Raw genomic sequence first — 27,805 nt, forward strand, 5'->3', positions numbered from 1 at the left:
CCTAGAAAAAAGTAACTTGAACCACGGCTGTTCAAGTTTTATTTTCAGGGCCGTTTTATTTACAATGATATTCATTTAAATAATCCATAATCATATTATTTCCCTCCAAGCTGTGGAAATGAAAAAAACAAATCCTAGTTTAAATGTTTTTTTCGAAACAGGGTCTGAGGCTTCGTGTCTTTCTATGTAAAACAAATTTTACACTTATTTTTAAGTGAAAAAATGAGTGTAAATTTATTGTTTTTTTTCGGCAAAAGAAGTCTTCTACTTTGATTTATCTGTAAAAATAGTCTTCAACTTTGGCAATTTACAGATAGAGTCATCACATTTGAGTGAGTTTTTGAAATCTGTCCCTGCCATCAATTTGTGACTAAAATACCCATGGAATTTTTTTTATTTCTAATTTGACCAAAATGTCCTTATATGTGAAAAGACGAAAATTGCCTTGTAAAAACACCAAAATACCCATGACACTTGATGGAATGTTTTGATAGAGGTAACACCAACTCGACTCAAACCCATGCATCAGTTGGGGCCATCATTTTCCCTCATGTTTGTCCCACGATCTCCACCCGAGCCCATGTATATGGTGGGGCCCACCATTTTACACCTCGTGTTTATTGGGGCGGGCCCATTTTTTGCACCTATGCGCATCACCAGTCAAGAATGCTAGTATGTAAATATGAATAATGATATGGTAACCAAGTTGGGGACCGAGCAAATGGCCTCTTCACACGTTAGCAATCTTGTTTCTCTTTTTCTTCGGGCTTTTTTCCCTTAAAATGGCGAACTACCTCTCCATGCCATGTGGCATGTGGTGATTTGTTCGATTCTGCTCCATAGTAGCACCCATATTGAAATGATATTCCAAGGCCCTTGTTTGAAAACATAATCACTGAACATAATGGGAAGGGAAATGAATTTTGCGCTCCAATTTTTTGATAAACATGCGCTCCAACTTTAGTTGTGTAGTATTTAAAGAGCTGTCAGAGGAATATAACGGTTCTCAAAAAGCCCTTAAATACTACGCGACAAACATGTGGAGCGCATGTTTATCAAAACATTGGAGTGCTGAAATCATTTCTCAATGAGATTTATGGTTTTTTTACAAAGTATAAGGACATTTTGGTCCTTTCATAAGTCGAAGAAATATACCATGAGTGTTTTGGTCAGAAATCGATGGCATACCATAACTGGATATGAAAAATTCACTCGAATGTGATGACTCTAAATTGTCAATGTTTTTCGAAATAAAGAAAGTAGAAAGACTTCTGCAAAATCCCAAAATTTATTGAACTTCCATTTACTACTAAAGAAATGGGTAGGAATTTTTTTTTCCCGCAAAGTAAAAATAGGACTACTCAGTATACCTACAATCCAAACAAGATCGATTTTTACCTTTTTATCCATGCCTTTGGCCAGAGAGACGACGAAAAATAGGACTAGTCTATAGAGACACGGACACAACACAAAACAACCAAAAAGGTCCACTTCTACTCTTCCCACTTTCTCTGCTCACAATCCAGTCTCTCTCCAAAGAAGAAAAAAATCACACCCTTTACAAAATCACATCCTTCTATGTTTCCTTGTCAGACGACCAAAATCTCAATACCTGTGACTTAGGTTTTTACCCTTGCAGTAGTCCTCTCTCTCTTGAATAATCTTTTTTTTTTTTCTCTCCTCTTTTTCCATGGTGAGAAGCATCAATCCCCAAATCCAAGACATGGGTTTTCTTCTCTATCTCGTCCTCTGTAAAACCCTTGTTTTTGTTTCCCCTTTACCTCTTCGATTCTCGAGCTAAAGCTGCGTCTCTCCTCACTCTCTCTCTCCTCTTGTTTCATTGCTTGTCGCCTTAATCTCCAAATCCCAAATATGGGTTTTCCGTCCAGGCTTCTGTTCTTGAAAACCCATGTCTTATTTCTCTCAATTTCACTCAATTTCTCAATTTAAATCTCCAAACCCAGATATGGGTTTTCTATCCTGGACTTTCTTCTTCAAAACCCACATCTTATTTCTCTCAATGTTTCTACATTTCTCAACTTAAATCTTCAAATCACAGATATGGGTTTTCTTTCCTGGCATCTCTTCTTCAAAACCCACATCTTATTTCTCTAAATTTCTCTTTATTTCTTTATTTAAAACAGCTCCTTTATCTGTCTCTCATTTTCTCTATTTTTGGACACACATTTGAGTAGAAGAAGAGTTAGCCATGTACTTGTTGGAAAAACCACGACCCAATGATTACTACAAGGAGGAAAATAGAGATATGATGATGGAAGTGGTCAGTAATGGCAGCTTACAACAGCAAAATCAGATGATTCTCGCTGAAAGCAGTGGCGAAGATCATGAAATGAAGGCTCCGAAAAAACGAGCTGAGACTTGGGTTCAAGAAGAAACTCGAAGCCTAATCACATTGCGGCGAGAGATGGACGGGCTATTCAATACTTCAAAGTCTAACAAGCATTTATGGGAGCAGATTTCGGTGAAGATGAGGGAGAAAGGATTTGATCGATCACCGAATATGTGTACTGATAAGTGGAGGAATCTATTGAAGGAGTTCAAGAAGGCACGGCACCATGACAGAGGGAGTGGATCAGCAAAGATGTCATATTACAAGGAGCTTGAGGATTTGATGAGGGAGAGGAGTAAGAGTGCTCCCTATAAGAGCCCCAACTCTTCTAAGGTTGATTCATACATGCAATTCTCAGATAAAGGTGTGTTTCTTTTTCTGTTTTCTTAGTTTGTTTTTCTTTCATTGATAATTTGGCTTTCCTTCTTTGATTTGTCAAGTCAGAAACATAAAAATCTTCTAATGTGAAGTGTTTTACCAGCTCTATTTTGTATAACAATAGACTAATCATATTCAATTTTCTTGATACCAGTTTCACTTGCATTGTCAGTCCACCAATTTCACCTTTACACATTGGTATTGTTATATTGATAAAATGAAAGAGCTAATTGTTTAAGCAGATCTACATTTGAATTCAATAAGTTATGGCAATTTTTTAATAGCGTATGATAGTTATTTGCATGGTTCATTCTTATGCCCGAAAATCTTGCAACTAGATGCATTTAGTAGACCCAAATAAGAAATTGATGACTTCTACAGGCTGTTTTTAGTTGTACAGCTCAAAAATGAGTGGATATGACTCTAAATACATTGCCAAACCATAGCATTGAGCTTCTTATCTTCGAATCCTGCAGCTTTTTCCCCCATTGCTGAGTTTAGGCGCTCGGAATCCCAAATTGTTTTGGACATCTCAAAATCATAGAAGCATTCAACTAAATGTACTTTATGTGAGTGTACTTTTTGTTAGTCAATCTACTGTTAAAAACTCCCCTATTCAATCGTCCACTCGCATGTCAACTCCCTTTTACCTCGGCTGAGTTCTTGTCTGAGCTCAAGTTTTGCCCTACCAAGTTAATTAGAACTATTTCGGCCCACCTGAGAATCTGAGATAATGAAAAACTGATCCAATCAATCTTTAACTCAGCAGGGTCTACTCCCTTACCCTGACCATGTTCTCTTCCGAGTTTAGGTTTGAAACAATGAATCAATCTGCCCTTTGGATAGTTGGTCTTCTGCTCCTTGGTCTAAAAAGGGTAGGACCTTATGGAACCTGACTCTGTTAGCATCCATCTGGATCATTTGGAAAGAGAGAAGCGCTCGCACTTTCAAGAATGTGGTCAAGAGTGCATATCTTTCCTTATGCAAGATCATCTCCTTAGTGGTTTCTTTGGCAAAAATCCTCCCTGACTTCTTCTTATATTCAGGAGCAGATATAAAAAGGTGTTGGAAAGAGATTTGCAATAGTTGGCAGAGTGAAGAGATTATTTCCCCTAGGTGGAAACCCCTGCAGCTTGGAAGGCTGAAGCTAAATTTTGATGGATCTGGTTTGGGAAATCAGGGGCCCTCTGGTATTGGAGGTCTTCTTATAGATGAGAATAGTATCACTAAATGGGCATTTTCTGGTCTGATTGGTATTAAAGACTCCAATGAACTGGAAGTGAGGGCAATCCTTCAAGGTCTTAGATTGGTGGCGGATAGAGACATGGACAATCTCATTGTGAAAGGAGACTCCTTAAACATCATCAGATGGTTGGAAGGTCAATCTCCTCATCTATGGAGATTTGCATGACTTTTTGACGAGATTTTGGACCGGGTAGAAGGTCATAGGGTTACCTATCATCATGTTAGAAGGTCAGCGAATGAAGCGGCAGATCATCTTGCTTGAGCAGGAGTGGCAAGAACCAAGTTAGAATTTTTTTATTATCTCACACCGTGAGGATCATCTTGCCGGAGTGATCTTGTATGTGTATTTCTGCCCTTTATTTCTGTTTGTGATGTTTGTTATCTTGGCCCCATGACTGCCTTGGTGATGGTCTTTTTTCTTAGTAATATATAATGGTTCAAAAAAGAAGAAGAAGGCAAGTATCATTTTTTTTTTGAATGGTTACAATTTCATTCAATAAAAGAGGAAGACCGAGGTGGTCTACCAAAGATTACAAAAAAGAAAACAAAGAGAGAAAATACAAAGAAGGAAGAAAAGGGTCAAGGTCAAGGGCCCTTTCCCCACACCCTCCCTAGCTAGCCTATCTGCCACACTGTCGGCTGATCTTCTAATATGCTTGAAGACAATAGACGACCCTTGGATGCGATCTGAGATCTCGTCAAAAGAGTGGGCAAATCTCCACGGAGGGACTACCGATCCACAAAACTACCTAATCACATTCTTTGAATCACCCTTTACAATCACCTTATCCAACAAACCTTTATCCAATATTTGATAGCCTGATAAATTGCCCTAACCTCCTCTTCACTGGCGTCAACAATCCCAAATAGGACCAGAAAAAGCCCAAAGGACGGATCCATAAGAGTCTCAACAAAGGCCACCTATACCAGCAGAACCTGGGTTACTCAAGCTTGAGCCATCAAAGTTAAGCTTAAGCAAAACACGGGGGAGGGGGGCTGGGCTCCTAATCTTGCATGATCTGGGCATGCCTTTCCACACTGTAGCAAGCCTCCGTCCAACCCTCCCAAAGACCGAATACTGACACAGATCGGAATGAAGGGAGACTTCTCGCCCAGGCTATAGTCAGAGCTAGCACTTTTATAAATAAAAATGCGGGGATTTAGCTACATCAAATATTCATTTTCTATTTATTCATTTCCTTTTATTTGGTTTAAATAAATTGGAATTCCTTGTTATTTATCCATTCTTTTTTTGAATGAAAGATTATTTAAAAGAGGGCAAAGGCCAGGGACCGAGATGGTAAAAATACAAGCTAAAACTAAATCCAAAACTAACACAACCTAAATGGGGAAGAAAAAAAAACTACAAATTGAACCTATCTACGCCACTATGGGCAAGCCTGTTGGCCAACTATTGCTTGAGCACCTAACATGCTGAAACATTATGGGGTGATCCTCTATCCGATCCAAAATCTCTTCAACCGCGTCAACAAATCTCCACAGATAACAACCCCTAAGATTCATCCACTTGATAACATTTAGCGATACACCTTCCACGATCGTCTTGTCAAGGTTCCTAGAATCCACCATGCAGACCCTAGTCAATATAGCTTGCACTTCAGCCTCGTTAGCATCCTTCTCCCTGATATGCGATCTTGTTGTCAAGGTCCCTAGAATCCACCATGCAGACCCAGTCAATATAGCTTGCTCTTCAGCCTCGTTAGCATCCTTCTTGCTGATATGCCCAGAGAAACCCAGAGAAGGCCCGCTGAGTATTCCCATCTCTTCACGAAGAAGAACCCTCACTCCAGTTGGACCAGGGTTCCCTATACTAGATCCATCAAAGTTCAACTTAATCTGCAGGGGATTGCGTAGGAGGAGGAGTATTCACCGTGATCTTCTTTTTTTTTAATGGCAGTATTCACCACAATCTATTGGCATAGATATCAACTCAAGATCCTCTCAGGGTAGACTTGGAGATTCCCTTGAAGCCTTGGAGAACTCCCGCCCAGAGAACACTCATCGAAAAGACTTGCTGCAAGATAAAAGAAGAATTTTTGGCCCAAACTTTGAAAATGCAACTATTCATTTCTTTCCAAATCGCCAAAATCGTGGCAAGAAGGGCCAATCTCCACAAAATCCGACCCCTCATTGGCCAAGGGGCAAAGTTCAATCATTAAAAAGGATTAGTGTTTTTTTTGAGAAGGCCCAAGCAATGTCAAACAAATTCAGAATATAGGTATAAATTTCTCTAGCCACACTGCAATGAATGGAGATATGGTTGATGGACCTCAATGCAGAAAGAACAATGATTAACTATAATAACGTTGTGACTATGCAAGTGATCTACCATGAATATCTTTTTGGGGCACATGGTCCAACCAAGCCCACAGACTCATGGCGGGGCAGGAAAGCAATGCCAAAGAAATTCAGAATATAGATCTAAATTTCTCTAGCGACCTTGTAATGAATGAAGATATGGTTGACAGTTTTCTCCACTTCAAGGTAGAAAGAACAATGATTAACTATAATAACGTTGTGACTGTGCAAGTGATCTACCGTCAATATCTTGTTGAGGCACATGGTCGAACCCAAGGAAGCAGGATTCTTCCCTGGGAGCCTTCGATTCCAGTTTTGATTCCCGCTCTGGCAACCTTTAGTAGGATTCTTCCCTGGGAGCCTTCGATTCCCGTTTCGATTTCCGCTTTGGCAACCTTTAGTAGGATTCTTCCCTGGGAGCCTTCGATTCCCGCTTTCGATTCCCGCTCTGGCAACCTTGGTCCAACCAAGCCCACAGACTCATGGTGGGGTAGGAGTCCTCCAAATCATGTTTCTTGGCGAGGAAGGCGCAATCCGCATAAGACATTGGTGGAAAGAATGGACAGAGAAAACCCCATCTCGAGCCCAAATCCAAATCTTCTTATCGATGGGTAGCATGGATATTGTTGGGCACTTAGTTTTCGGTGCATGTGGCTACTCTTTGAACCCTGTTATGCCAATGTCCATCATTGGGAGTGCCACTATTGTGCTACAGTTATGTTTGGAACACGCCACATATCAAGTCCAAAGTGCTTTGCTGATAACATAGATACATTTTTAGGTTAATGTTAAAGCCAGCATGTATCCTTGGTTTTCTATAGGGGACATTTTAGTGCTGATAACATAGATACATTTTAGTGCCTACCACAAGGGTTTTTTTTTTTTTTTGAAAGATGACAATTTTATTGAAACTATGAACATTACATTGGGACGAGTAGTCCTAGCATTCATAACATAGAATCAATTAAAAGTGGCCAGGAGTATACTCCTGGGCCAATAGAAGCCAAAAAAGCTATTAGGCCAAAAACTACAAATAGTTCAACTCTCCCAAGCACTCCACCCAGCCATATGGCTAATCCAATTGCCTTACTAAATCTGCCTTTACTATCGTACCCAACTCCATCACTAATATAACGAGAGGGTCCCCCAAACTCTATATCCTGGATAAATACATTGAAGGTCCATGTCTGCAACATCATCACGGTGGCACAGAGAAACTCTAAAAACCCTGAAATCAGTTAATACGAGCATTTTTCATGTTCATCCAAAAAACTTTGAAACAGGGAGGTCGGCAAACCCTTGCCAACAGCTTCCGGAGATCTCTCCAAGAATCCAGGAGAAGATCGAGTCTCAATTTCTTCCTCTAGGCATGATATAGCCATCTCCCTGGAAACATGCCATACTCTACTCCGTCGCCTCCTATCCTCTGGCAGGTTTTTAGAAATATCTAGAAAATCGCTTCCTCCTGCAAGCTCTTCCACAAAAAACCATGCTTCTTATCTTATTGAGGATTGATTTTAATACCAAGATTTCTATGAAGAGGTTTCGTTTTCGACCCCCTGAACATGAAGAGGATTCCTAATGCTCTTGACTATCCATCTCTTTCTAAAGATTGCCTTTGTACTTGCCACATTTATATCAACACCAAAAGGGTCCAGGCCTTGACCCAAGAGTTCCAAGGAAGTTTCGCAATTACTGCTAATTACTGATTTAAACGTGCCATCCCATCAAGGAAACCCTCTATCTTCCCAAGATGTGACTTGACAAATATCAATCCAACCATTAAATAAAGAAGAAAGCATCCACTCCTAGACCAGAACCCTCAATCGTAAAACCAAATAGAGAGAATCTAACCATTGGGTAGATCAGATCTTCCCCATTTTGGCAAAAGATTTTAGGATCTTGTGGATCCCATTCTTTCTAGATCCAGGAATCAAGGCCAATGCAGTGTTTAGCAGATAAATCATTGTGCCATTGTGGGAGATGGGCCTCTTAGCCACCGCATTCGCACCATCAGCAAATGCCCGAGATTCCACCAAATTCCCAACTCTTGAGGTAAGGCTAGCTGGCTTGGAACTCGAGCCATAGCAGAACCCTTTCCGTCTAGGGAAAGATTTTCTAGCCTTAGAACTTTTCTCAAGATTCCTACCCAATGAAACTTTACCACTATCCTTAATGGGAAGGTCCGACCAAGAAACTCTTTTTCGAGGAGCAGAGTCAAAGGCCCTACTCCTCTCGAGCCCCAGTAGGGGTAGATTAGACTGGCCAGCTAGCACACCTGCAGGCCCCATCGCACATTGGATTTGAAATTTGAAATAGGCATGGGGAGCAACGGTTCACCAAGGGACCTATCCTCAAACGGTGAGGATTCCCCCCAGGCGAAGTGATCTCCCTACTGAAGGGCTCAGGGCCACTAGAATCGATTTGATCTTGCTGAAGAGCAATCCCAATGGAGTAAACCTTATCAAAAATTTGAATTCTAACACAAGAATCATGAAAAAGCCACCGGGGAGCCAGAATTTTGGCCGAGACAAAACTCATACATTGCTTGCCATTTTCTTCCATTTTGGTTTCCAAGACATTACCAAAGAGATTTCCTATAGCTTCCACCGTTGAAACGGCCCAAGCGTGCCGGGGATGCCATAGAAATTAACCCAAAGCACCTAATGCAGCCTTATCTGCACTAAGCGGGAGTGGATTTAGGTCTAGGGGTTGCAAAGCAAGCGGTGCTTCTAGATTATTTAAGAAACGAGCACTTATTTTCCTCAAAAGCTTTGCTGAAAATAGTATGAAAGGAAATTTAATTATGTATTCATATATGTAAAACATAGATATTGTCTTTTTTAACCATAATGAACTTGTATTGAAGAAGAGAAGAAAACCGATACAAAAATGATTGAGCTGGTCAAGGACAACTACACTACATAAGTTGCAATATAGCCTACACTGGTAATTGATTCCTTGTTTGAGGTCATATGAGTATTCTTAGAGCATATTGATGCCTTGTTTGAAGCTTGTGGATTTACACTGTGGGCAGCTAGGGGTATGACTCTTTGGAGCATAAGTTGATAGACATGTTTATCGCTGCTTGGAGTTTATGCCTTCCAACAATCCTATGGACGATCTGGACAAAAGAGGGATTGAGCAGTTATTCAATAGAAAAGTCAAAAGTGCATAAAAATGAAATCGGTTCAATAGGCTATGACAACGAGCTGGTTTAATGCTGTGCAAGCTGTGGTGGTTGGAAGGAAGTGGAAATATATTTTTGCATTTATGCATTCCCAAAACCTTTGGGAAGTATAAAATTGAAATTTGCGGGTTCAAGTTGGGGGGAACTTGGGACGATTAGGTGTGTAGATATTTTGAGATGGAAACGGAGAAATTCGTTTCACTTTTGCGGGTTTGGTAGGAGATCAAAGCTCTATTGAAGCGGAAGCCCTCTTAGGCAAGGATATAGACTCCTTTGTGGCATTCTTGGGTGATGAATCATTTTTTTTTTTTTTTGGAATGGTTTGAATCATATATCAAAAGAGATTCGTTTAATGGGATCAAATGGAATCCATAAAAAAAGGGATCAAATGGATTAGAGTGATAAGATGGATAAGAAAGAGAAGGGTTAGGGGGTTAGGCTTTCCTTGGAAACTTTGTGGATGTGTTCAAAGAGGTGCTTGAGAGACTCGAAGGACATCACATTCATTTTTGTCATGTCAATCAAGAAGTGAATGCGAAGGTGGATAGACATGCCCTTATTCCTTTGATGAATTCTATGATGGATTGGTATTGGATGGAGGCATTGGGGCTACTTTTATTGCCCTTATTCCTAAGGTCGTTGGTGCATCCAGGATATCTGATTATCGCCCTATCAGCCTGGTAGGATGTTTATATAAAGTTTTGGCTAAGGTGCTAGCGGATCGTTTTAAGGTGGTTCTACCTTCTATTATATCCAATAACCAAAGTGCTTTTGTTCCTCAAAGACAAATTTTAGACTGTTCTTTAGTTGCTAATGAAGTCATTGATTCTTACATCAAAAATGGCGTAGGTGGCATATTGTGCAAATTGGATATGGAAAAAGCTTATGATAGGGTGGAGTGGGCTTGGAAGTATGGGGTTTGGTAGTAGGTGGAGAAAATGGATGCGAGAATGTGTATCCTCGACTTGGTTTTCTATTCTGATTAATGGGTCCCCTAAGGGTTTCTTTAAATCATCTCTAGGTCTTAGGCAAGGAGACCCCTTATCACCTTTTCTCTTCGTTATCGTGGCTGAGACGCTGAGTGGATTAATGTCTAAAGGGATTGGGTTGAACTTATTTAATGGTTTTAAAATTGGAAGTGAGCAGGTCGATGTGTCTCATCTTCAATTTGCTGATGATACCCTTCTCTTCTGCGAACCGGAGTTGAATCAAGTGAAGAATATGAAATCTTCACTTAGATGATATGAGATGATTACTGGGCAAAGATCCAATTTCCATAAGTCCTATATGCCATCAACATTCCGCATGATGAGGCAATTGTTCTAGCTAGAACTTTGGGTTGCCAAATTGATCAATTGCCTTCCTCTTACCTGGGTCTTCCTTTGGGAGTAGGGAGACGAAATAAGTCTCTATGGGAGCCGGTGGTGGAGAGAATTGAAAGGAGACTGGAATCGTGGAAAAGGAATCTTGTGTCTAGAGGGGGAAGGTTGGTGTTGGTCAAGGCGCTGTTGGCAAATATCCCCATTTATCTTATGTTGTTTAAATGTCAGGTAAGCATTGTTTTACCTATCGAACAAATTCAACGAAGGTTTTTATGGGGAGGAAATGATGACAAAAAGGGTATCTCATTGGTGAGCTGGCAGAAAGTGTGCCTTCATATCAAGAGAGGAAGCTTGGGTATTACGAGAGTGAAAGAAGTTAACCATGCTTTGTTGGGTAAATGGTTATGGAGGTTTGGGGAGGAAAAAGATCAAATGTGGGTTAGGGTAATTGGGAGCAAATATGGTTGGAAGCTAGGGAAGTGGGAATCTGACGACCATTTTAAAAAACAAGGGTTGACCGTTTGGCGTGATTTAATGAGAATGTCACATATTTTTAACTCATTTGTAAGGTTTAGAGTTTACTCGGGGGATCGGATTAAATTTTGGAGCTATGTGTGGTGTGCTAATGAGCCTCTTAGGAATCTATTTCCGGATTTGTATAGGGTGGCTGTCGAGAAGGAGGCCTTTGTGTGCGACTGCTTTGTTCGTAGTGGGGGTAGCATAGTTTGGTTGCCTAGATTTAGGAGAAACTTTTTTGATAGGGAGTTAGAGTCGGTATTCAAATTTCTTAAGCTTTTAGATGGGTGCTATATTAAGAGGTGCGGTTTGGATATGAGAATATGGACTAAGGCATCTTCTGGCTTTTTCTCTGTTAAATCTTTCTATTTTTGTTTATTGCCTTGCGGTGTATCCTCCATTTCAGCTAAGGTATGGAATTTTCATTGCCCGCCTAGAGTTGGTACCTTCGGATGGGCGGTATGTCGCGATCGGATTCAAACAATCAATTTCCTTAGGAAGCGTGGCATGATGCTTGTTGACCATTGTCCTCTATGCTTGGAAGATGGTGAATCCGTGAGTCATCTGTCATGCATTGCTCCTTCTCTCGTCAAGTATGGAGTCATATATTTCTGAGATTCGGTATTAGTTGGGTTTTCCCTTTTTCTATCCCGAATTTGTTGCATCAGTGGAGCTTTGCGCCGTGGAAAAAGAAAGGCATTATGTTGTGGAATATTTGTCTTCTTGCTACATGGTGGGTGATATGGAAAGAAAGAAATTCTAGAGTCTTCGATGGGGTTGCAAAATCTCCATATTGGTTGTATATGAAAATTATTGTTCTTTCTATTTCTTGGGCAAGAAGTTTTCCGGCATTTCGGTTTGTATCGGCTTTTGACTTATGGGAGGGTTGGAGGGTTGTATGCTTTAGTCGGGAGGATCGCCCTAATGTTGTTCAGAGATGGGAAGCTCCTCCTTGTGGAGTGTTCAAAATTAATTTTGATGGCTCGAGTCTTGGAAATCCAGGACCGGCCGGGAGGGATGGCTTGTGTCGGGATGATGATGGTGTCGTTGTATGGGCTTTTTCCGGCCCCCTTGGAGTATGTGATGCCACTGAGGCCGAAGTGAAGGCGGCGGCATAAAAAGGATTGAAAGAGAAAAAAATGGATCGTACTATTGTGGGGGTGATTCTCTAAACGTGATTCGTTGGTTGAAAGGTTTAGGAGATCCTCCTTGGAGATTTTCTCATTTTTTTGATGAAATAGATGACTTAATTGCGGGGTTTTCTATTGTCTTCAACCATGTGCGGAGATCGGCAAATAGGGAGGCAGATTCTTTGGCTAGGGGTGGGGTTAGTCGGGTGGATTTGGAGTGGTTCGATTTCCTTCCTCCTTGAGTGTTCTCTTGTTTTTGTTTTGTTTTTCTTTCCTCTGTAATTTGGGGGTGGTCCATCTCGGTTTTCTTCCTTCTTTAATGAAATCATCTTGCCATTTCGAAAAAAAAAGGTGGATAGACATGCAAATGAGGGAGTCTCTATTGGAAATCTTTTAATTGGATATTTTATATCGAGCGTCATAAAAAACCCTTAAAGCGGTACGCCTGATATTTGTAGCTTTCATTCTCAAAGCCCGCACCGGGATCTTGCACCTTCCCTAACTTGTGAGACCTCGACTTCTTATTGCTAATGAAGTCATCGAACTCTCTCATCCCCTCTAACCTAAGGGCCAATATCACTTATGATTTTATCGTTAACTTCATGCCCTCAAAATTCTTGTTATGGAAGATCCTAATCCTATTGTTCTGCTCCTATCCATATTACCCTCCATGTAGCTTCCAAACATAACCCCAAAATATTCTTAATCTACGAGGCCAACCAAACCTCGCTAAAAGTTGCAAAAAAGCTAGGTATCTCCTGTTTGAGAATCAATGGTATCCATTACATCATGGAGGGTTGGAGAAGACTAGAGGACAAATAGGAGATAGAGAACTCCCTTAAATCATATTTTTCCAAACTGTATGGCGGAGAGGAAGGTTGGAGGCCTAAGATGGAGGACATCTCAGTTAAAAACCATTTCAGGGAGGAGGCAAATAGAGTTGAAACTTGGTTTGAGTTGGAAGAGGTCAAAGACGATATTCGACATGGCCAAATATAAAGCCCCTGAACCTGACAGTTTTCCTATGACATTTTTGGGACTTTTTTGAAACTTGGTTTTTAGCAAACTGATGGAGGTATTTGTTGAGTTCCACACTCAAGGAAGCATTAATAGAACAATGAACTCCACTTTCATCACATTGATTCCCAAGAAGGAGGGTAGTTTTGAAGCTTTAATTTGATAGATAGACTATATAAGGTGACTTTGAAGTAGGGGTGCAACTTGGGCCCGCATCGACCCGACCCGAAAATAGCATGGGTCTAGTTTAGAAATCATGGGTCTTGGGTAGGGTCGGGTTTAAAGAAAAAAAAACCCGACACTCGAAACCCGACCCAACTTATGTAGGTGTACTATGACATTTTTAATTATCTCTTGAATAACATAGCAAATTATTTTTCAATACATTGATATATAGGGGCGGAGCCAAGAATTTACACTTGGGGGGGGCAGACTAATTTACACTTGCCTGCATTGTGCATTGGGGGGGCCATAGCCACTAAACTACCTAAGCATGAATGGCTGTAAATGCACTTTTAATGGGATTTTTCAAGTCATGGGGGGGCCATGGCCCCCCTCATGCTATATTGCCTCCGCCCCTGTTGATATAACTGTTTTTATTGAGGTGATCATGTTTGTGATGTGGAAATATAGTTTCCTTCTTAAATTTATACACTTGATTACATAAATTTAGAGATTTTTAGTGTGAAGATTTGTTTTTTTTTTTCTACAACGCGTCAACGTGAAAAAACCCGACCCGAGAATTATCATGGGTAGGCCGGATTTGGGAATCGTGGGTTTTCCGGAAAAAAACCCGACCCGACCCGACCCGACCCAAGATATTTCTCGGGTAGGGGTAGGGTTCTTCAAAACCCGACCCGCCTGACCCGAGTTGCACCCCTACTTTGAAGGTTATCACCTATTGCCTCAGAAGAGTGTTGCAGCTTATTATATCAAAGTATCAATATGCGTTCATTGAGGGGCGGATCATATTATTGGACCTCAGTTGCAGCATATGAGAATATCTGCTAATGAAGAGGCGGATCGTTTGGCGAAGGAAGGGGTGACGAAGGCAAGAATTGAAGTGGTTCTAGGCAACTCACAAGGTGGGATTGGATAATTGTTTTAGTCTATGTCTGTCTCTGTTATTTTTTCTCTTTCGCTGTTTTTTATCATATTTATGACCCCTTTGGCTCTCCGTTGTGCCCCTATTTGTTGAGTAATGGGTGCTGATGGCTGGAGACCGCTTGTCCCCCTCTTGTACTCCTTTCTTTATATGGAATGAAATTGGTTTTTTTATATGGAATGAAATTGTTATCTTCCAAAAAAAAAAGAACCATCCATAATTGTTTAACAATATCGCAAACACCTAGTGACATGCAGTATCTCGCATGTCTGATAATTCAGTACATGCCATATTTCGCTTGTAATTCATATAAATATGTATGCATAATGCATACACCATATGATGCAGAACGTGCGGCATTGATCGAATCTTTTGTTTTTTTATTTTCTATTTTCGTCATTTTATTTTTAGTATTTTTTTGGGTGTCAAAACTTGTCTATTTAGCTTTATTTTGGTATTTTTAGAAATGTTTTTCGATTACCTATCTAAAGAGCCCAAGATTATACGATTTGGACTTGATTTGAGCAAGTTATGGTTATTTTTAGGTTATGGTAAGGGCTTAGAAGCACGAAGCGGGTGCGGGGGCGGGGAAGCGTGGGGTCTAGAAGAGTCTGAGTTTGGGAGCGCCATGGGAGCGTGTATGCAATATTTTCTTTATATATCTTTCAAAATTCAAGTACATCAAAAAATAATAGTTTCTAACCATTTTCATATTTATCTTTCAAAATTTAAGTACATCTAAAAGCTAATTTCTAACCATCTTCACCATCTTCATTTGTGTGCACTCGTTCCTCGTGCCTTCTGAAGATGGACAAGCCTTTGTGCTTGCTCCAATGAAGTACTGTGAAGAGTTGGAGGAGTTTCATGTAAGGAAGTTGGTGATGGTGGGACATATAGAGTAACAGAAGCAGGATGGGAGTGTCATTAGAGCGGTTCCTGTCTCTCTAGGGTAGCGCTCCCTGGAAGCTCCCTTCCTAAGGAGCGCCGAATCGAGGTTCTGAGGTGGGAGCAGCACCCCGAGAGAAGGTTCCTGCTTCTAAGTAAGGGTCAATTACGAAATTGCTATTTTAGGGTAATTAGTAATATTTCTAAGTTTTGTTTTTGTTGCCTTAGGTGGAATTAATTGCTTAGGTCTTAAGTTAGTATTTAATGTTGCTATTCTTAGATTTTGACTCTCTATATTATGTAATGTCATGAGGAAAGAAAGACAGATTGAATAAAGTTATTTTTGGGACATCTCTTGTGAAGAGAGCATTGGCTTTTTCATGTGGGTGAAGGAGCTTCGCTCCTTTCACTTGTTATATTCGATCTTTTCTCCAAACCGTGGCATGGGTTTTCAAGCCCCCGCGAGATTATTTTAGTCACTTATTGTGTTGATATTCATCTTGGTGTTGCCACTCTCACGCTCCCTGCGTCACGATATTTCACGTGCAATTCATATAAATATAATTATGTAACACATACTTGTGTACTATACTGCTAATACACTTACGGTTTTAGCTTAATATGTGTTTCAGTTTCAGTATATGTTTCAGTGGGGATGGAAACTGAAACATTTCGGTCGTTTCTTGTATGTTTTAGTGGAAATTTAAAACTACGCCTGCTGGATATTTTAATTTAAACGTCATAGAGGAAGTAGGCAAGAACATCTGTTATTCCCATTCCTGGTTGCGATTGTGGGTGAGGCCTTAAGCAAACTCATTGAGATTGAGAGGGTCGAAATTTCTTGTTTTAACCATCTTGCCCTAGATCTTTGTCGCCATTGAACCTCTTCTTTGAATACCTTCTTCTTATGTGGCTTTTTGACATCATCTCTTTTCACTAACCATATGAAATTGAACCTGATTTTTCTTTTCTATCAACATCAATGTCCAACATCTGATTTTTCCTTCCTTCTATTGCTCCAAATTCTTTACTTTTCCTCTCCTTAATTTCTGACTTAGTATGTCATGGCTTTCTCATTAGACGATGGCATGCCCAAGCATTGGGATTTAATTCCTCCCACCACTCCTTATAGATCCTCCGAAAACTTACTTTTCATGCACATAAACTCGAACCTAGATAGTAGAGGACTTCATGATTCTATTAAAGTATCCAAAATTATTGACCAATGGTCAAATTTGATTCTATCCCCTACCTTCTAAAGAATACCTGGAAAATGGTCCAACCAATGGTTCTCAATATGTGAGCTTATATCAAGAGTGAGCCGGGTAGATTCTTTCACCTTCTTCATGAAAATTTTCTAAAGGATTCATTAGCCGATCCCAACTAGTTTGGGACAAAGGCTTAGTTGAGTTGATTTGAGTATATCAAGAGTGAAAATATGATGGAAACAAGAAGGCAAAAACAATATCATGGTAGCATGGTTGGTGCCTTGGTGATATAAGAGGGTTTTCAAAATGGAACTTGGAGCCCCATCCCAAGGAGAAGATCCTTGCCACTAAGATTCAACATACCTCATCCTAGATGGTTTGCATAATTACTTGTTACCTGGGGTGGATTCTGTAAGTATCAAGTTGATACCTTTTATTTTTAATAATCCCCTCAGTTGAGGTTACATAGTTTATGCGTTCCGTGATATCATTGCACATTTCCCAACACGTAGTTTCAGGGTCTCAAATATATATACTTCACTTTTTCTATTGCTACCTTGTATTTCTTGTTTTTTCCTCGTGTTGCGTACATGTGGCGTACATGTCGATAGTTTTTTTTTTTTTTAATGGCAGAATGATATCATTTAAAAAGGGAGCGGACCGAGGAGGACCACACCCAGGAGTACAATAGAAAAAACAACAAAACAACAAAAAACACAAAACCTCTCAAGGAGGAAGTCAAACCACTCCAAATCCAAACGACTAACCCCACCCCTAGCCAAATGATCCGCCTCCCCATTAGCAGATCTCCGCACGTGATTGAAAACAATCGCAGAGCCTGATGATCAATTTCATAAAAAATAGCCGAAAATCTCCAAGGAGGCACCACCTCCCCCCTCAACCAACGAATCACATTGAGAGAATCACCTTCCACAATAAAGTGATCCATGCTATTTCTATCAATTCTTTTAATACCATGATATACCGCCTTTACCTCGGCCTCCGAAGCATCACAAACCCCAAGAGGGCCAGAATAAGCCCACACAATTTCGCTACAATCATCTCGACACAAACCGCCTACCCCGGCCGCGCCCGGGTTCCCAAAACTCGACCCATCGAAGTTTACTTTGAACATCCCATTTGGGGGAGCCACCCACTGCTGAACAATTTGAGGCCTAATCTCGCTACTAAAGCAAACTTCCCTCCATCCCTCCCATAAATCAAAGGTCGAAACAAATTGAAATGCTGGAAGACATCTCGCCCACGATATAGAGAGGGCAATAATTCTCATATATAGCTAACACGGGGATTAGGCAACCCCCTGAAAGACTCTAGAATTTCTCTCTTTCCAAATCACCCATGATGTTGCAAGCAAACAAATTCTCCACAACAATTTTCCTTTTTTTCTCCACGGCACAAACTCCCATTGATGCATCAATTCCGGAATAGATGAAGGAAAAACCCAAGATATTCCAAACCTCAAAAGAATATAGCTCCATATCTGACGAGAAAAGGAGCAATGCATGAAGAGATGACTCACATATTCACCATCTTCCAACCAAAGGGGGCAATGGTCAACAAGCAACATACCTCGCTTCCGAAGGAAGTTAACCGTTTGAATCCGAGCGCGACAAACCGCCCACCCGAAGATACAAACTTTAGACGTGCAATGAAATTTCCAAACCTTGGCTGAGATAGAAGATACACCACAAGGCATCAAGACTAAATAAAAGATTTGATAGAGAAGAAACCAGAAGATTCTGCAGTCCATACTCTTTTATCCAAACCAATCCTCTTAATATAGCACCCATCTAAAACCTTAAGAAATTGGGAAACCGATTCTAATTCCCTATCAAAGAAATTCCTCCAGAAGACAGGAGACCAAAACTAAACTACCCTCATAACGGACAAAGCAATCACGAACAAAAACCTCTTTATCAGAGGCTACTCTATATAGTTCCGGAAAGAAACCATAAGAGATTCATCCGCACACCACACATCACTCCAGAATTTAATTCTATCCCCCGAATCCAAAAGTACATGACGATAGTTATCATACTATTTTTACATTTTTGCACTACACATGTCTACTAGTATGATGCTGGCTATTTGCTTTTGGAATCTTCCGTTGCTTTCTTTTTCTTTCTTTCTTTCCTTTTTTTTTGAATGGCTCTTCAATTGCTTTCTTTCTGGTTTGTTTTTGAGGCTTCATGTGCTTTTTCTTCTTGTTGAAGTTAACTATTAGCGGCTTATGTATAATCGTTTTGTGTTGATTGTGAACTTTTTCAATTATGTATATTCTTATATTTAGTCGACTGTTTGTCTGTTTTCTTAGGTCTCGAGGATGCTGCCATTCCATTTGGATCTGTAGAAGGTACTGTTGTTGTTTGAATTTCATAAATTTCTCTTCAACTTTATTGTAGTAGAAATGTTTACATCTTTCATTTTTAATTGGCGTATTGTATCACATCATTAAAAAAAATTGGCATATTGTATCTCCTATGCTTTATTTCCACATAGGCTGAAATTATTTGTATGATTTATTGGTGGCTTCATTTTCAAAAAAAAAAAAAAGATTTATTGGTGGCTTATCACTTACTTCCTTACAAGCAAAGGTTAATTGTAAAAATGTCTCTAGTTAAGGTTTATTATTAGTTCTATTATAAATGGCTTATAGTGTAGTAATTGATTTGTCATAACCCAAGGTTATTTACACACTTCATTTGATTTTGTGAAGCTTATTATTTGTTTAAAACTTTTATGTCAATTCACCCTGTATTTTTTAAATGCATTATGGCATAATTTTTATTTATAAAACTATGTGAATATATATATATATATATATATATATATATATATATATAGGGCAATGATATTTTCACTCCCACCTGAAGTATGCATTCGCTCCTCTTTTAATGTGATTTGACATCAAAAAGTGTTAAAGTTGGCCACTCTTAACATTATAAGGGGAATGAATGCGTACTGCAGGGGGAGTGAAAACATCATCGCCCTATAAGTCCATAGGTTGGGCATATTGGCATTCCTATATATATATATATATAGGGAAAGGTGTGCGTACTCGGTCGAGTAGATAAGCTTATCTACTCGGTCGGGTTAAAAACAGTGGGGGCCCACATTTTTGGGGTGATCCAAACCATTCATTTGAAAGGCCCTTACCTAGATAGGGTGTCCACAAAAAATCAGCCCCATAGGATCATCCTAACCCATGCAACAGTGGAGGGGAAAATGGACAAACACAACTTGTCCACAAATCTGCCCATTTTTCCCTCCACTGTTGGATGGGTTAGGATGATCCTATGGGGCTGATTTTTTGTGGACACCCTATCTAGGTAAGGGCCTTTCAAATGAATGGTTTGGATCACCCCAAAAATGTGGGCCCCCACTGTTTTTAACCCGACCGAGTAGATAAGCTTATCTACTCGACCGAGTACGCACACCTTTCCCATATATATATATATATATATATATATATATATATATATGAGGAAACTTATGGTGAGCTAGCTTGCCCAATCACATGGGTCCCACATTTTGGGGAGTGATCCAAACCATTCATTTGCAAGGCCTATATATATATATATATATATATATATATATATATATATATATATTATATATATATATAGAGGAATGCCAATATGCCCAACCTATGGACTTATAAGCTTGTAGTCCAATTTTTAAGACAAGATGCTTTAGCTCTTGAGTTCAATTCAGTTAAAATTAAACTCAAGATGGTATTTTGGGTCATTTGTCCAGATTCATTGTCATTTAATAGCATCTTCTTCATAGTGTTTCTTGCCATGGCTTTCTCACCTCACAATGCTATCACCATCACCACTAGCGCCTCTGTTTCTGCCCATGCCATCATAGCCTCCCTAGCGTTTTTCTCACACATAAACGGCGCACATGCTTCATGCATGTGACTCTTTGTTAAAGGATTTCCTTTTGGTAGCTAAAATCCCTTGTTGTAGGGTTTTTCTTCATTAACTTATGAAGGGCTTTGGTTGCCAGAATGGTCGAGTCGCGAGGAAGAAATAAACAAACCTACCTTTATTCAATCCACTCGAGAAGTCATGAAATAAGATATAAAATCCTCAATCATTATTGAAGGAACGAAATATGCCCATACCCTTAGTTTCTCCCACACCAGGATGTCCACGAGTTTTGTGGCATAGATGTTGAGTTTCATTCGATAAAATAATTGCAATTTGAGTCAAATGAAGGTTGTGTTTCCACAAAGGGAGATATGGGGAGAAGGGTTGGAGGTGGTTCTTTGCATATCAAAGCAAGCAACCACCTCCATAGTAAGGGGATTCTCAAACATAGAGCTAGTGGGGAAGTCTTCAAGGGGATTCGTTACTTTACTAACTCCTATCAACCCCTGTTAAAGGAAAAAAATCATCGTAGTGGTGGTTAGTGATAGTGGCGATGGCCATTGACACTCAAAGATGGAGATGGACACAATAACAGTCACCGCCAATCACTAAATTGTTGGTCGTGGTAGTGCTGAGCGAGAGTGGAAGAGAGGAAAGAAAAAGGGAAGAAAGAGGTTGAAAGGAGAAGTTTAAATTACCAAAATACCCATGTCTTGTTTTTCAAAACATGTGTAATTTTTGTCAATGAATTTGGACTAAAGCTAATGTTGTATGGGAATGATCCCACACAACCCAGTATTATTGTATTACCATGCTTCCTTGCTTCTATCGTACATGTGAACGACCAATTACTCCAAAAGCTTAAGTTGTTGGAGATGGTGTTATTTAATCTTTTATACTTTAACACTCCCCCTCACGTGTGAGGCCCCTATTTTTAGGGTTGGCCTACACGTGGCACATGTGGCCCCTCTTTTGGGTTGGCCAATGGCCATTGCATGTGAATTATTTTAATATCAAGAAGTTTTGAACCTGGGACCTCTGCTTTGATACCATGTGAAAGGACCAGCTACTCCAAAAGCTCAAGCTGTTGGAGATGGCGTTATTTAATCTTTTATACTTTAACAGTACATATGAGCGTACCCCAACTAATTTGGGCCGACCCCAACTAGTTTGGGACAAAGGCTTTGTTGAGTTGAGTTGAGTTGAGCCCTGTTATGGCTCCTAATTTCCTAGAAATTTATTCGGTTTGCACCAGGGATGCGACCTTTACTCATGTCAATGCGTATTCATGTCGGTAAAGAGGCCAATGATATGGCCAATTCCCATGCAAGATGATGTTTTTTCTCTGTTAATAAAATTGCTACTGCGTCAAAAAAGAAAGCAAATCCTAAGGCGGACAATTTAGCCAACGCAGGCATGGTAGGACTGATTTGAGGATCTAATATGAGTGTCCCCACTTTTGAAATATATATTTTTGAGTTCCTGTACTTAGTCCATGGAGTCGACCCCAGCTAGTTTGGGACAAAGGCTTAGTTGAGTTGAGTTGAGTTGTACTTAGTCCATGGGAGCATGACCATCTTGGTTTGTTATACCCTTTCTCCTACAAAAATTTAATTTTATGGTTTCAAGAAAAGAAAACACCATTTCAAGAAAAGAAAACAAACAAAAAAGACTTATATTAAATGTCTTATAACTCTACAACTCAGCTAATTGATATAGATTTTAATCTTCAATAAGAATTGGAGAAAGAATTCGACCATACATCGTTGCAGCATGAGCTTATTGTACTAGAAACATGCCCCTCGGTTTCTACAAAATAAGTAGAACCTGCAAATCTAACTTTCTTGGTGTCCAATTCAGCGTATCCTGTTTCTCCATCCAGTACTATTTTGCATCTGGATATGTTATTTCCATTTAACTGGAAATATGTCGAAAAAATTTCATGTGGATCCAATGAGTTCACTTGGGGATAACTTCATTATTTACTAGAGCGATTTGGAATTGGGCCGTGCACCAGTATATAATCTTTTGTGTAGATGGATGACTTCGCTTTTGTATGATTTCTGATTCATTACCATCTTAGACAACTCATCTGAATTGTTTTGACTTGGAATGACTGAAGTAGATAGAATGTGGTGTTTTTTTCTCATTAAAATTTTTTCCTTCTCCGTAACATCTTGTCTTTTACCAACTCTTATTTTTTCTGTTTGATTCTAATTTGATAGCTTAAAATAGAAGAACGAAATTTAAGGGAAAAATAATTCCCTCTCAGGACGAGCTACTGGAATGCCATTCACAATCTTATATCCTAGGCTATGATACTGTCGATTATGACAACACAGAATGTTCCGCTGTTATGGTCTCCCTGTGAAGCCTGCAAAGTTTGAATTGTCATTGCATGACTCAAGCTTGTAAAACTGTCTGAGGTGAATGCAAGCAATGAATTTGGGGGTGTCAGCATGTGTAAGATGGCAATTATGGACCCTGGACATGTGCACCTCTATTATTTTGGTTCTTTAAAATAAATGTGTTCCGATTGCTTAACTAATAACTGGATGATTGATAAGAAATTTAATATGAGATAGGGTTTTGAGATGGGAAATGGAGATAAATAAGCCATTTACTGTTCTCATCTAGGGATTATAAAACCATTGTTCTTTGAGTACATCTAAAAACATTTATCCATTGTATTGAAAATCATCGAAGGTTAAACTGAATCCAAAGAAACAGTCAGATCAAAGTATTAGGATATTTGTCAATCTTTTTTGTAAACTAATGAGAAATACTGCTAGAAATTTATGATTTGGTCAAATAATCAATAACTAAACATCTGACATCATCTTTTTAGTATATGCATTCCGTATCATTTTTATCTAGCGACGAGCCATGTAAAAAACTAACTTTCATATATTTGGAAGAAATAGTTCCTCGTAAGTTACTTGCCGGTATATTTTGCCTTATCCATAAATAGAAAGGAACATAAGATCGTAAGATTCATGGAACTATACACTGTTCCTTTTTTTATCCAACGATACGATTATCTATGTCACGTAGTTCTTTTGCAAAATGGATGCAAGCTGCATCACTTAAAAAAAAACGTATCGAATAAATTAGTAAGTGTCAGCATTCACTTTTTCCTATACGTATTGGAAAGTTAAATGCTTGGTACCTGTTGTACACTTCTCCTATAAATTTTTTGAGAAGTTTCTGAGAAAATCTATTTTGATTGGTATGCAGCTGGTGGTAGGTCAGCACTCAATCTAGAACGACGTTTAGATCATGATGGGCATCCACTTGCCATCGCTGCAGCTGATGCAGTTGGTGCCAATGGAGTTCCTCCCTGGAATTGGAGAGACACCCCTTTAAATGGTAAGTTGCTTAGAAATCGCACTCTGAACTGTTTTCCATTTGTTATTCACTTGGTTCAGAGTGTTTAATTCATGGGTTCTGTAAAGATAATTTTTGTTGATTGTATTATCTGTTTTCTGAGAACTTGTTTCAATGTTTAATTCAATAAATCATACAAAAAATTTCTCTTAAAAAAAAATCTTTCAAAAATTTTCATTTTATGATCACACTGATTTTCCACATTGTGTTGAAATGTAAAAAAACCACGAAAAGCATAAGATTTCAAGCGAAGGGTGTGATGGCACCGATAATATTGGCTATAATCATCCACATAAAATGTAATAACGTTTTCTTTCCTCAATGTCTATATCATTGTGAAAAGAGACGGAAAACCTAAGGAACATGATCCTATGGTGGATATGCATGCACCACCTTTAACTGACCCAATGCACCTCAAACCATCTGAGGAATGCCCTCCACACAAAAGAAGCCAAAGATATGCTGTTTGATTCCTCCCTTCCATTGAACACACTTGTTTGTCAACTGGAAGCTCTTCTTGTTCATAATGTCAATCATGTTAATATTGTTATGTACAACAACCCTATAGAAACCTTAGATTATAGGGGAATTGATGCCTTCCAAATCCTTATCCCAACTCCATCCTTATCTTCTTGGAAGCTCCCTCGAGGTTTGCTCGCACTCTTCTCCGCGATGAGGCTTCAAGCTTCTTCCACTTCAAGTTTTTTCATGATCACAACTAGTAGGAAATCCAAATCAGGTCTGAAAAAAAAAACGAAATATCATTTGATCAAATCATAATAAAGAGGTTGGGTATTTTTCACAGGGATAAAGAGGGTAGTTCTCATCCTCTCAAGAATATCATATCTTTGTCTTTCCTTCCTCTGTCACCAAAAAAAGAACACAAAATAAATGGAAAAATTGAATGCTGAGAAAATTGCATCTCAACTACACCTGGAAACTGATAGATTAGCTAGAGAGAGGGTGTCTTGCAGTCGGACGTGGAGTTGTTTGACTCCCCCTCCCCCCCAAGATTGTTTTTTCCTCCTTGCCACATGCGGGCTTCTGCATTTTTTCTGTTCCTTTTTCTCCTTGTTCATTGTATAGACCTCCTCGGTCTTTTTCTTCTTGGAATGAAATCTTTTACCATTCAGGAAAAAAAAGAAGAAGCTAAACTACACCTGGAAACTCCCTTCTCTCTGAGTTGAATTCTTTCTTGTCGCTGCCTCAAACTCAATGCAAAGAATTGGGCTTTTCCAAGGCAAGACTGATGCAGGACAATACCTAAACGAGGAAAAATCCTACACTCCTAATGGGATAATTGGTTCTAGGAAAGTTTAGGGCTAACTCTTAAGAGGCTAAAGGCACCTACTGGTTAACTAGGATTGATTTAAGGCAGAATTAATTGGCGGACAGCAGCAATATTGAGGCTTAAATTTGCATTGAATAATGAGAAAGATCACAATTAGCATCAAATAAACCTTAAACAAATTAGTCGACAGTTAAAGAGTCCTTCGGGTAACTAGTTAAGGGCAAAATTAGGCTAAAACGGGGTTTTAAACGTGCGACAAAGTAGAATAATTAAAACAGTACCAAAACCTATGAATTAAACCTTATTTTGATGAGAAATCAGCAATAATCCAATGAAAAAAGAAGTAATAAATTTCTGCAGCAACAAAACGGGGTCAAATCGGTCCAATTTAGGCCAAAATGGTATTTTGGTAATTTGGACAGATCTGGAAATTCTGGATGAACTGCTGTGGGTTGAAAGATAATAGGTTTAATTGATGAAAGAAGTGAGAAGATGAGAAGGGATTGAGAAGAATGGCTCCAAGCCACCAAGAAGAGAGAAGAAAAGAAGTTCCAAGCTTCAATAGCTTCTTTTGCAAAAAAACTTTAATTCCTTATTCAATAGTCAATAGTCTCTTACATTGCTTTCATAAGATATATTTATAAGAAAAGAAACCCTAGAAGATAATTTAAAGTTAAAAAACTAATCTCAACCATTCATCTAATCTAAAGCAAAGCTAAATAAACATAAAAACTTATCTAAAATAGTAATCCCGTAATAGACCTATACCACTTCCTAAAAACACTCATAACTTGCTCAAAACACATCCAAATCATGTGATCTTGGGCCCGTTAAATAGGTAATTGAAAAATCTTTCTAATAATACCAAAAACACGCCCAACGGATGAGATTTGATGCCTAAAAAGTAGGCTACAAATAAAATGAAGAAAATATAAAGTAAATAATAAAAAAAAAACTAAAAGAAAAACGCCAACATAGAGTGGACGTCATGTGGCATGTGGCACATGTGGTATATGTAGCATGTGTGAACGTCCATCTCTCATGCAAAAATCAGTCTTTCTCCTTCCCACGATTCTTTCTTCGCTTGTAAACTTTGAATCCTCCTCCTTCGTTGGTGTCCTCATCAAAGACCTCCATCTCTTACTCTACTTTTTGCATTGCCACAATCTGAATCCACAATGACTCTGCAAGAACCCTATTAGAATCCCAACAACAACCCTCCCCTTTGGTTGCTCTTCGATAACAGAACCCATTGAGACCGACTAGGAGATTGTTTTTACTTCTTACAACAGTCCGAGATGGGCTCGGTTCTATAATGCCATTAGTGGATAGTTGCAGTGGAAGAACCCTCTTTGAATACCAAGAACAACTTTCGCCTCCAGCTGTTCTCTTAGAAGACGAAGCCCACCGAGGTCCACCAGGAGACGGTTTCTTACTACTGCCAGAGAAAAACTTGGGTTTGTAATGCCATTAGGGCATTAATCAGAATTTGTGGACGAAATGTTCTTATTCTGGTGTCATTATCACAACTCAGGGTTAAAGCTTTCCCAGAAATTATTCTATAGATGTTAGATGTGTTGTGATTAGCAAATCCTATATGTTTGTATGTCTATACACATACATATATGATGAAAGCTGCTGGCTGTCCTACGTCCAACTAGTTTAAATTAATTGGTCCCCTTTTTCTTTATTAGGTGGAGATAGCAATTCCTCGTATGGTGGAAGGGTTATCTTAGTCAGGTTTAGGGATTACACTAGAAGAATTGGTATTGATGGCACAGCGGAGGCAATTAAGGAGGCGATTAAGTCTGCTTTTGGATTAAGAACAAAAAGGGCTTTTTGGCTTGAGGATGAAGATGAGGTGATTCGCAGCTTTGATAGAGACATGCCATTGGGGACTTACACACTTCATCTTGATCAAGGTGATTTTGATTTTTATATTTGCTCTGTTAAAGGATTATCTAAGAAATGCTTTGGAAGGCCAAACAAATGTTTGCTCTGTTTAATTATGTTGTTAGGAACTCCATTTAGTGTTTAAATTTAACTAATCTGATTGTTTCAGGACTAACAATAAAATTTTGCCTCTATGATGAATCTAACGCCATACCACGGACCGAAGAAAAGACACTGTACACTGAGGACGATTTCCGTGACTTCCTTACACGTCGTGGTTGGACTGGCCTAAGAGAGTTAAGTGGCTTCAGATGTGTTGATACTTTGGATGACCTTCAGCCTGGCCATGTATATCAAGGTATACCCTAATTGAAAGCACCAAATGATCAAATCATTTTTGTGATTAATGAGCACGACTAAAGTACTACGCTGCCTAATGATTTTTCTGTTGAAGGGTATGGATTATCTCTTGAGCCTCTGACCTTCTGTTTTACATCTAATGCCACATTATCTGTAGCAATATGCCAATTATGTATAATATGCGAAGAAATATTTTCTGGAGAAAGGAACTGCGTCAATTTTGTTTAAGATGTATTTATGCCCTGGTCTTTCATGTTTATAAATCAATTCCAAAGCACTCTGGTCTATTTCAGAAGATTATCATCACCCCGAA

General features: G+C 39.2%; 1 protein-coding gene across 2 annotated transcripts; it reads left to right on the plus strand.

Annotated features, from left to right (window-relative positions):
* The first annotated feature begins 1,476 nt into the window (after positions 1 to 1,476).
* On the plus strand, positions 1,477 to 27,720 carry LOC143861731 (trihelix transcription factor GT-1-like). Of its 2 annotated transcripts, XM_077372621.1 has the most exons (5): positions 1,480 to 2,714; positions 19,001 to 19,039; positions 23,799 to 23,930; positions 26,934 to 27,161; positions 27,302 to 27,720. In XM_077372621.1, exons 1-5 carry the CDS (start codon positions 2,210 to 2,212, stop codon positions 27,499 to 27,501), a joined length of 1,104 nt encoding a protein of 367 aa, XP_077228736.1. In that variant the 5' UTR covers positions 1,480 to 2,209; the 3' UTR covers positions 27,502 to 27,720. The 2 variants fall into 2 exon arrangements, with proteins under 2 accessions (XP_077228737.1, XP_077228736.1); XM_077372622.1 differs by lacking the exon at positions 26,934 to 27,161 and having other exon boundaries at positions 1,477 to 2,714.
* Positions 27,721 to 27,805: the final 85 nt, after the last annotated feature.

The sequence above is a fragment of the Tasmannia lanceolata genome, unplaced genomic scaffold (genome assembly GCF_043159265.1).
Source record: "Tasmannia lanceolata isolate RefF3 unplaced genomic scaffold, GAP_Taslan_0.1 ptg000037l, whole genome shotgun sequence".
Lineage (NCBI taxonomy): Eukaryota > Viridiplantae > Streptophyta > Magnoliopsida > Canellales > Winteraceae > Tasmannia > Tasmannia lanceolata.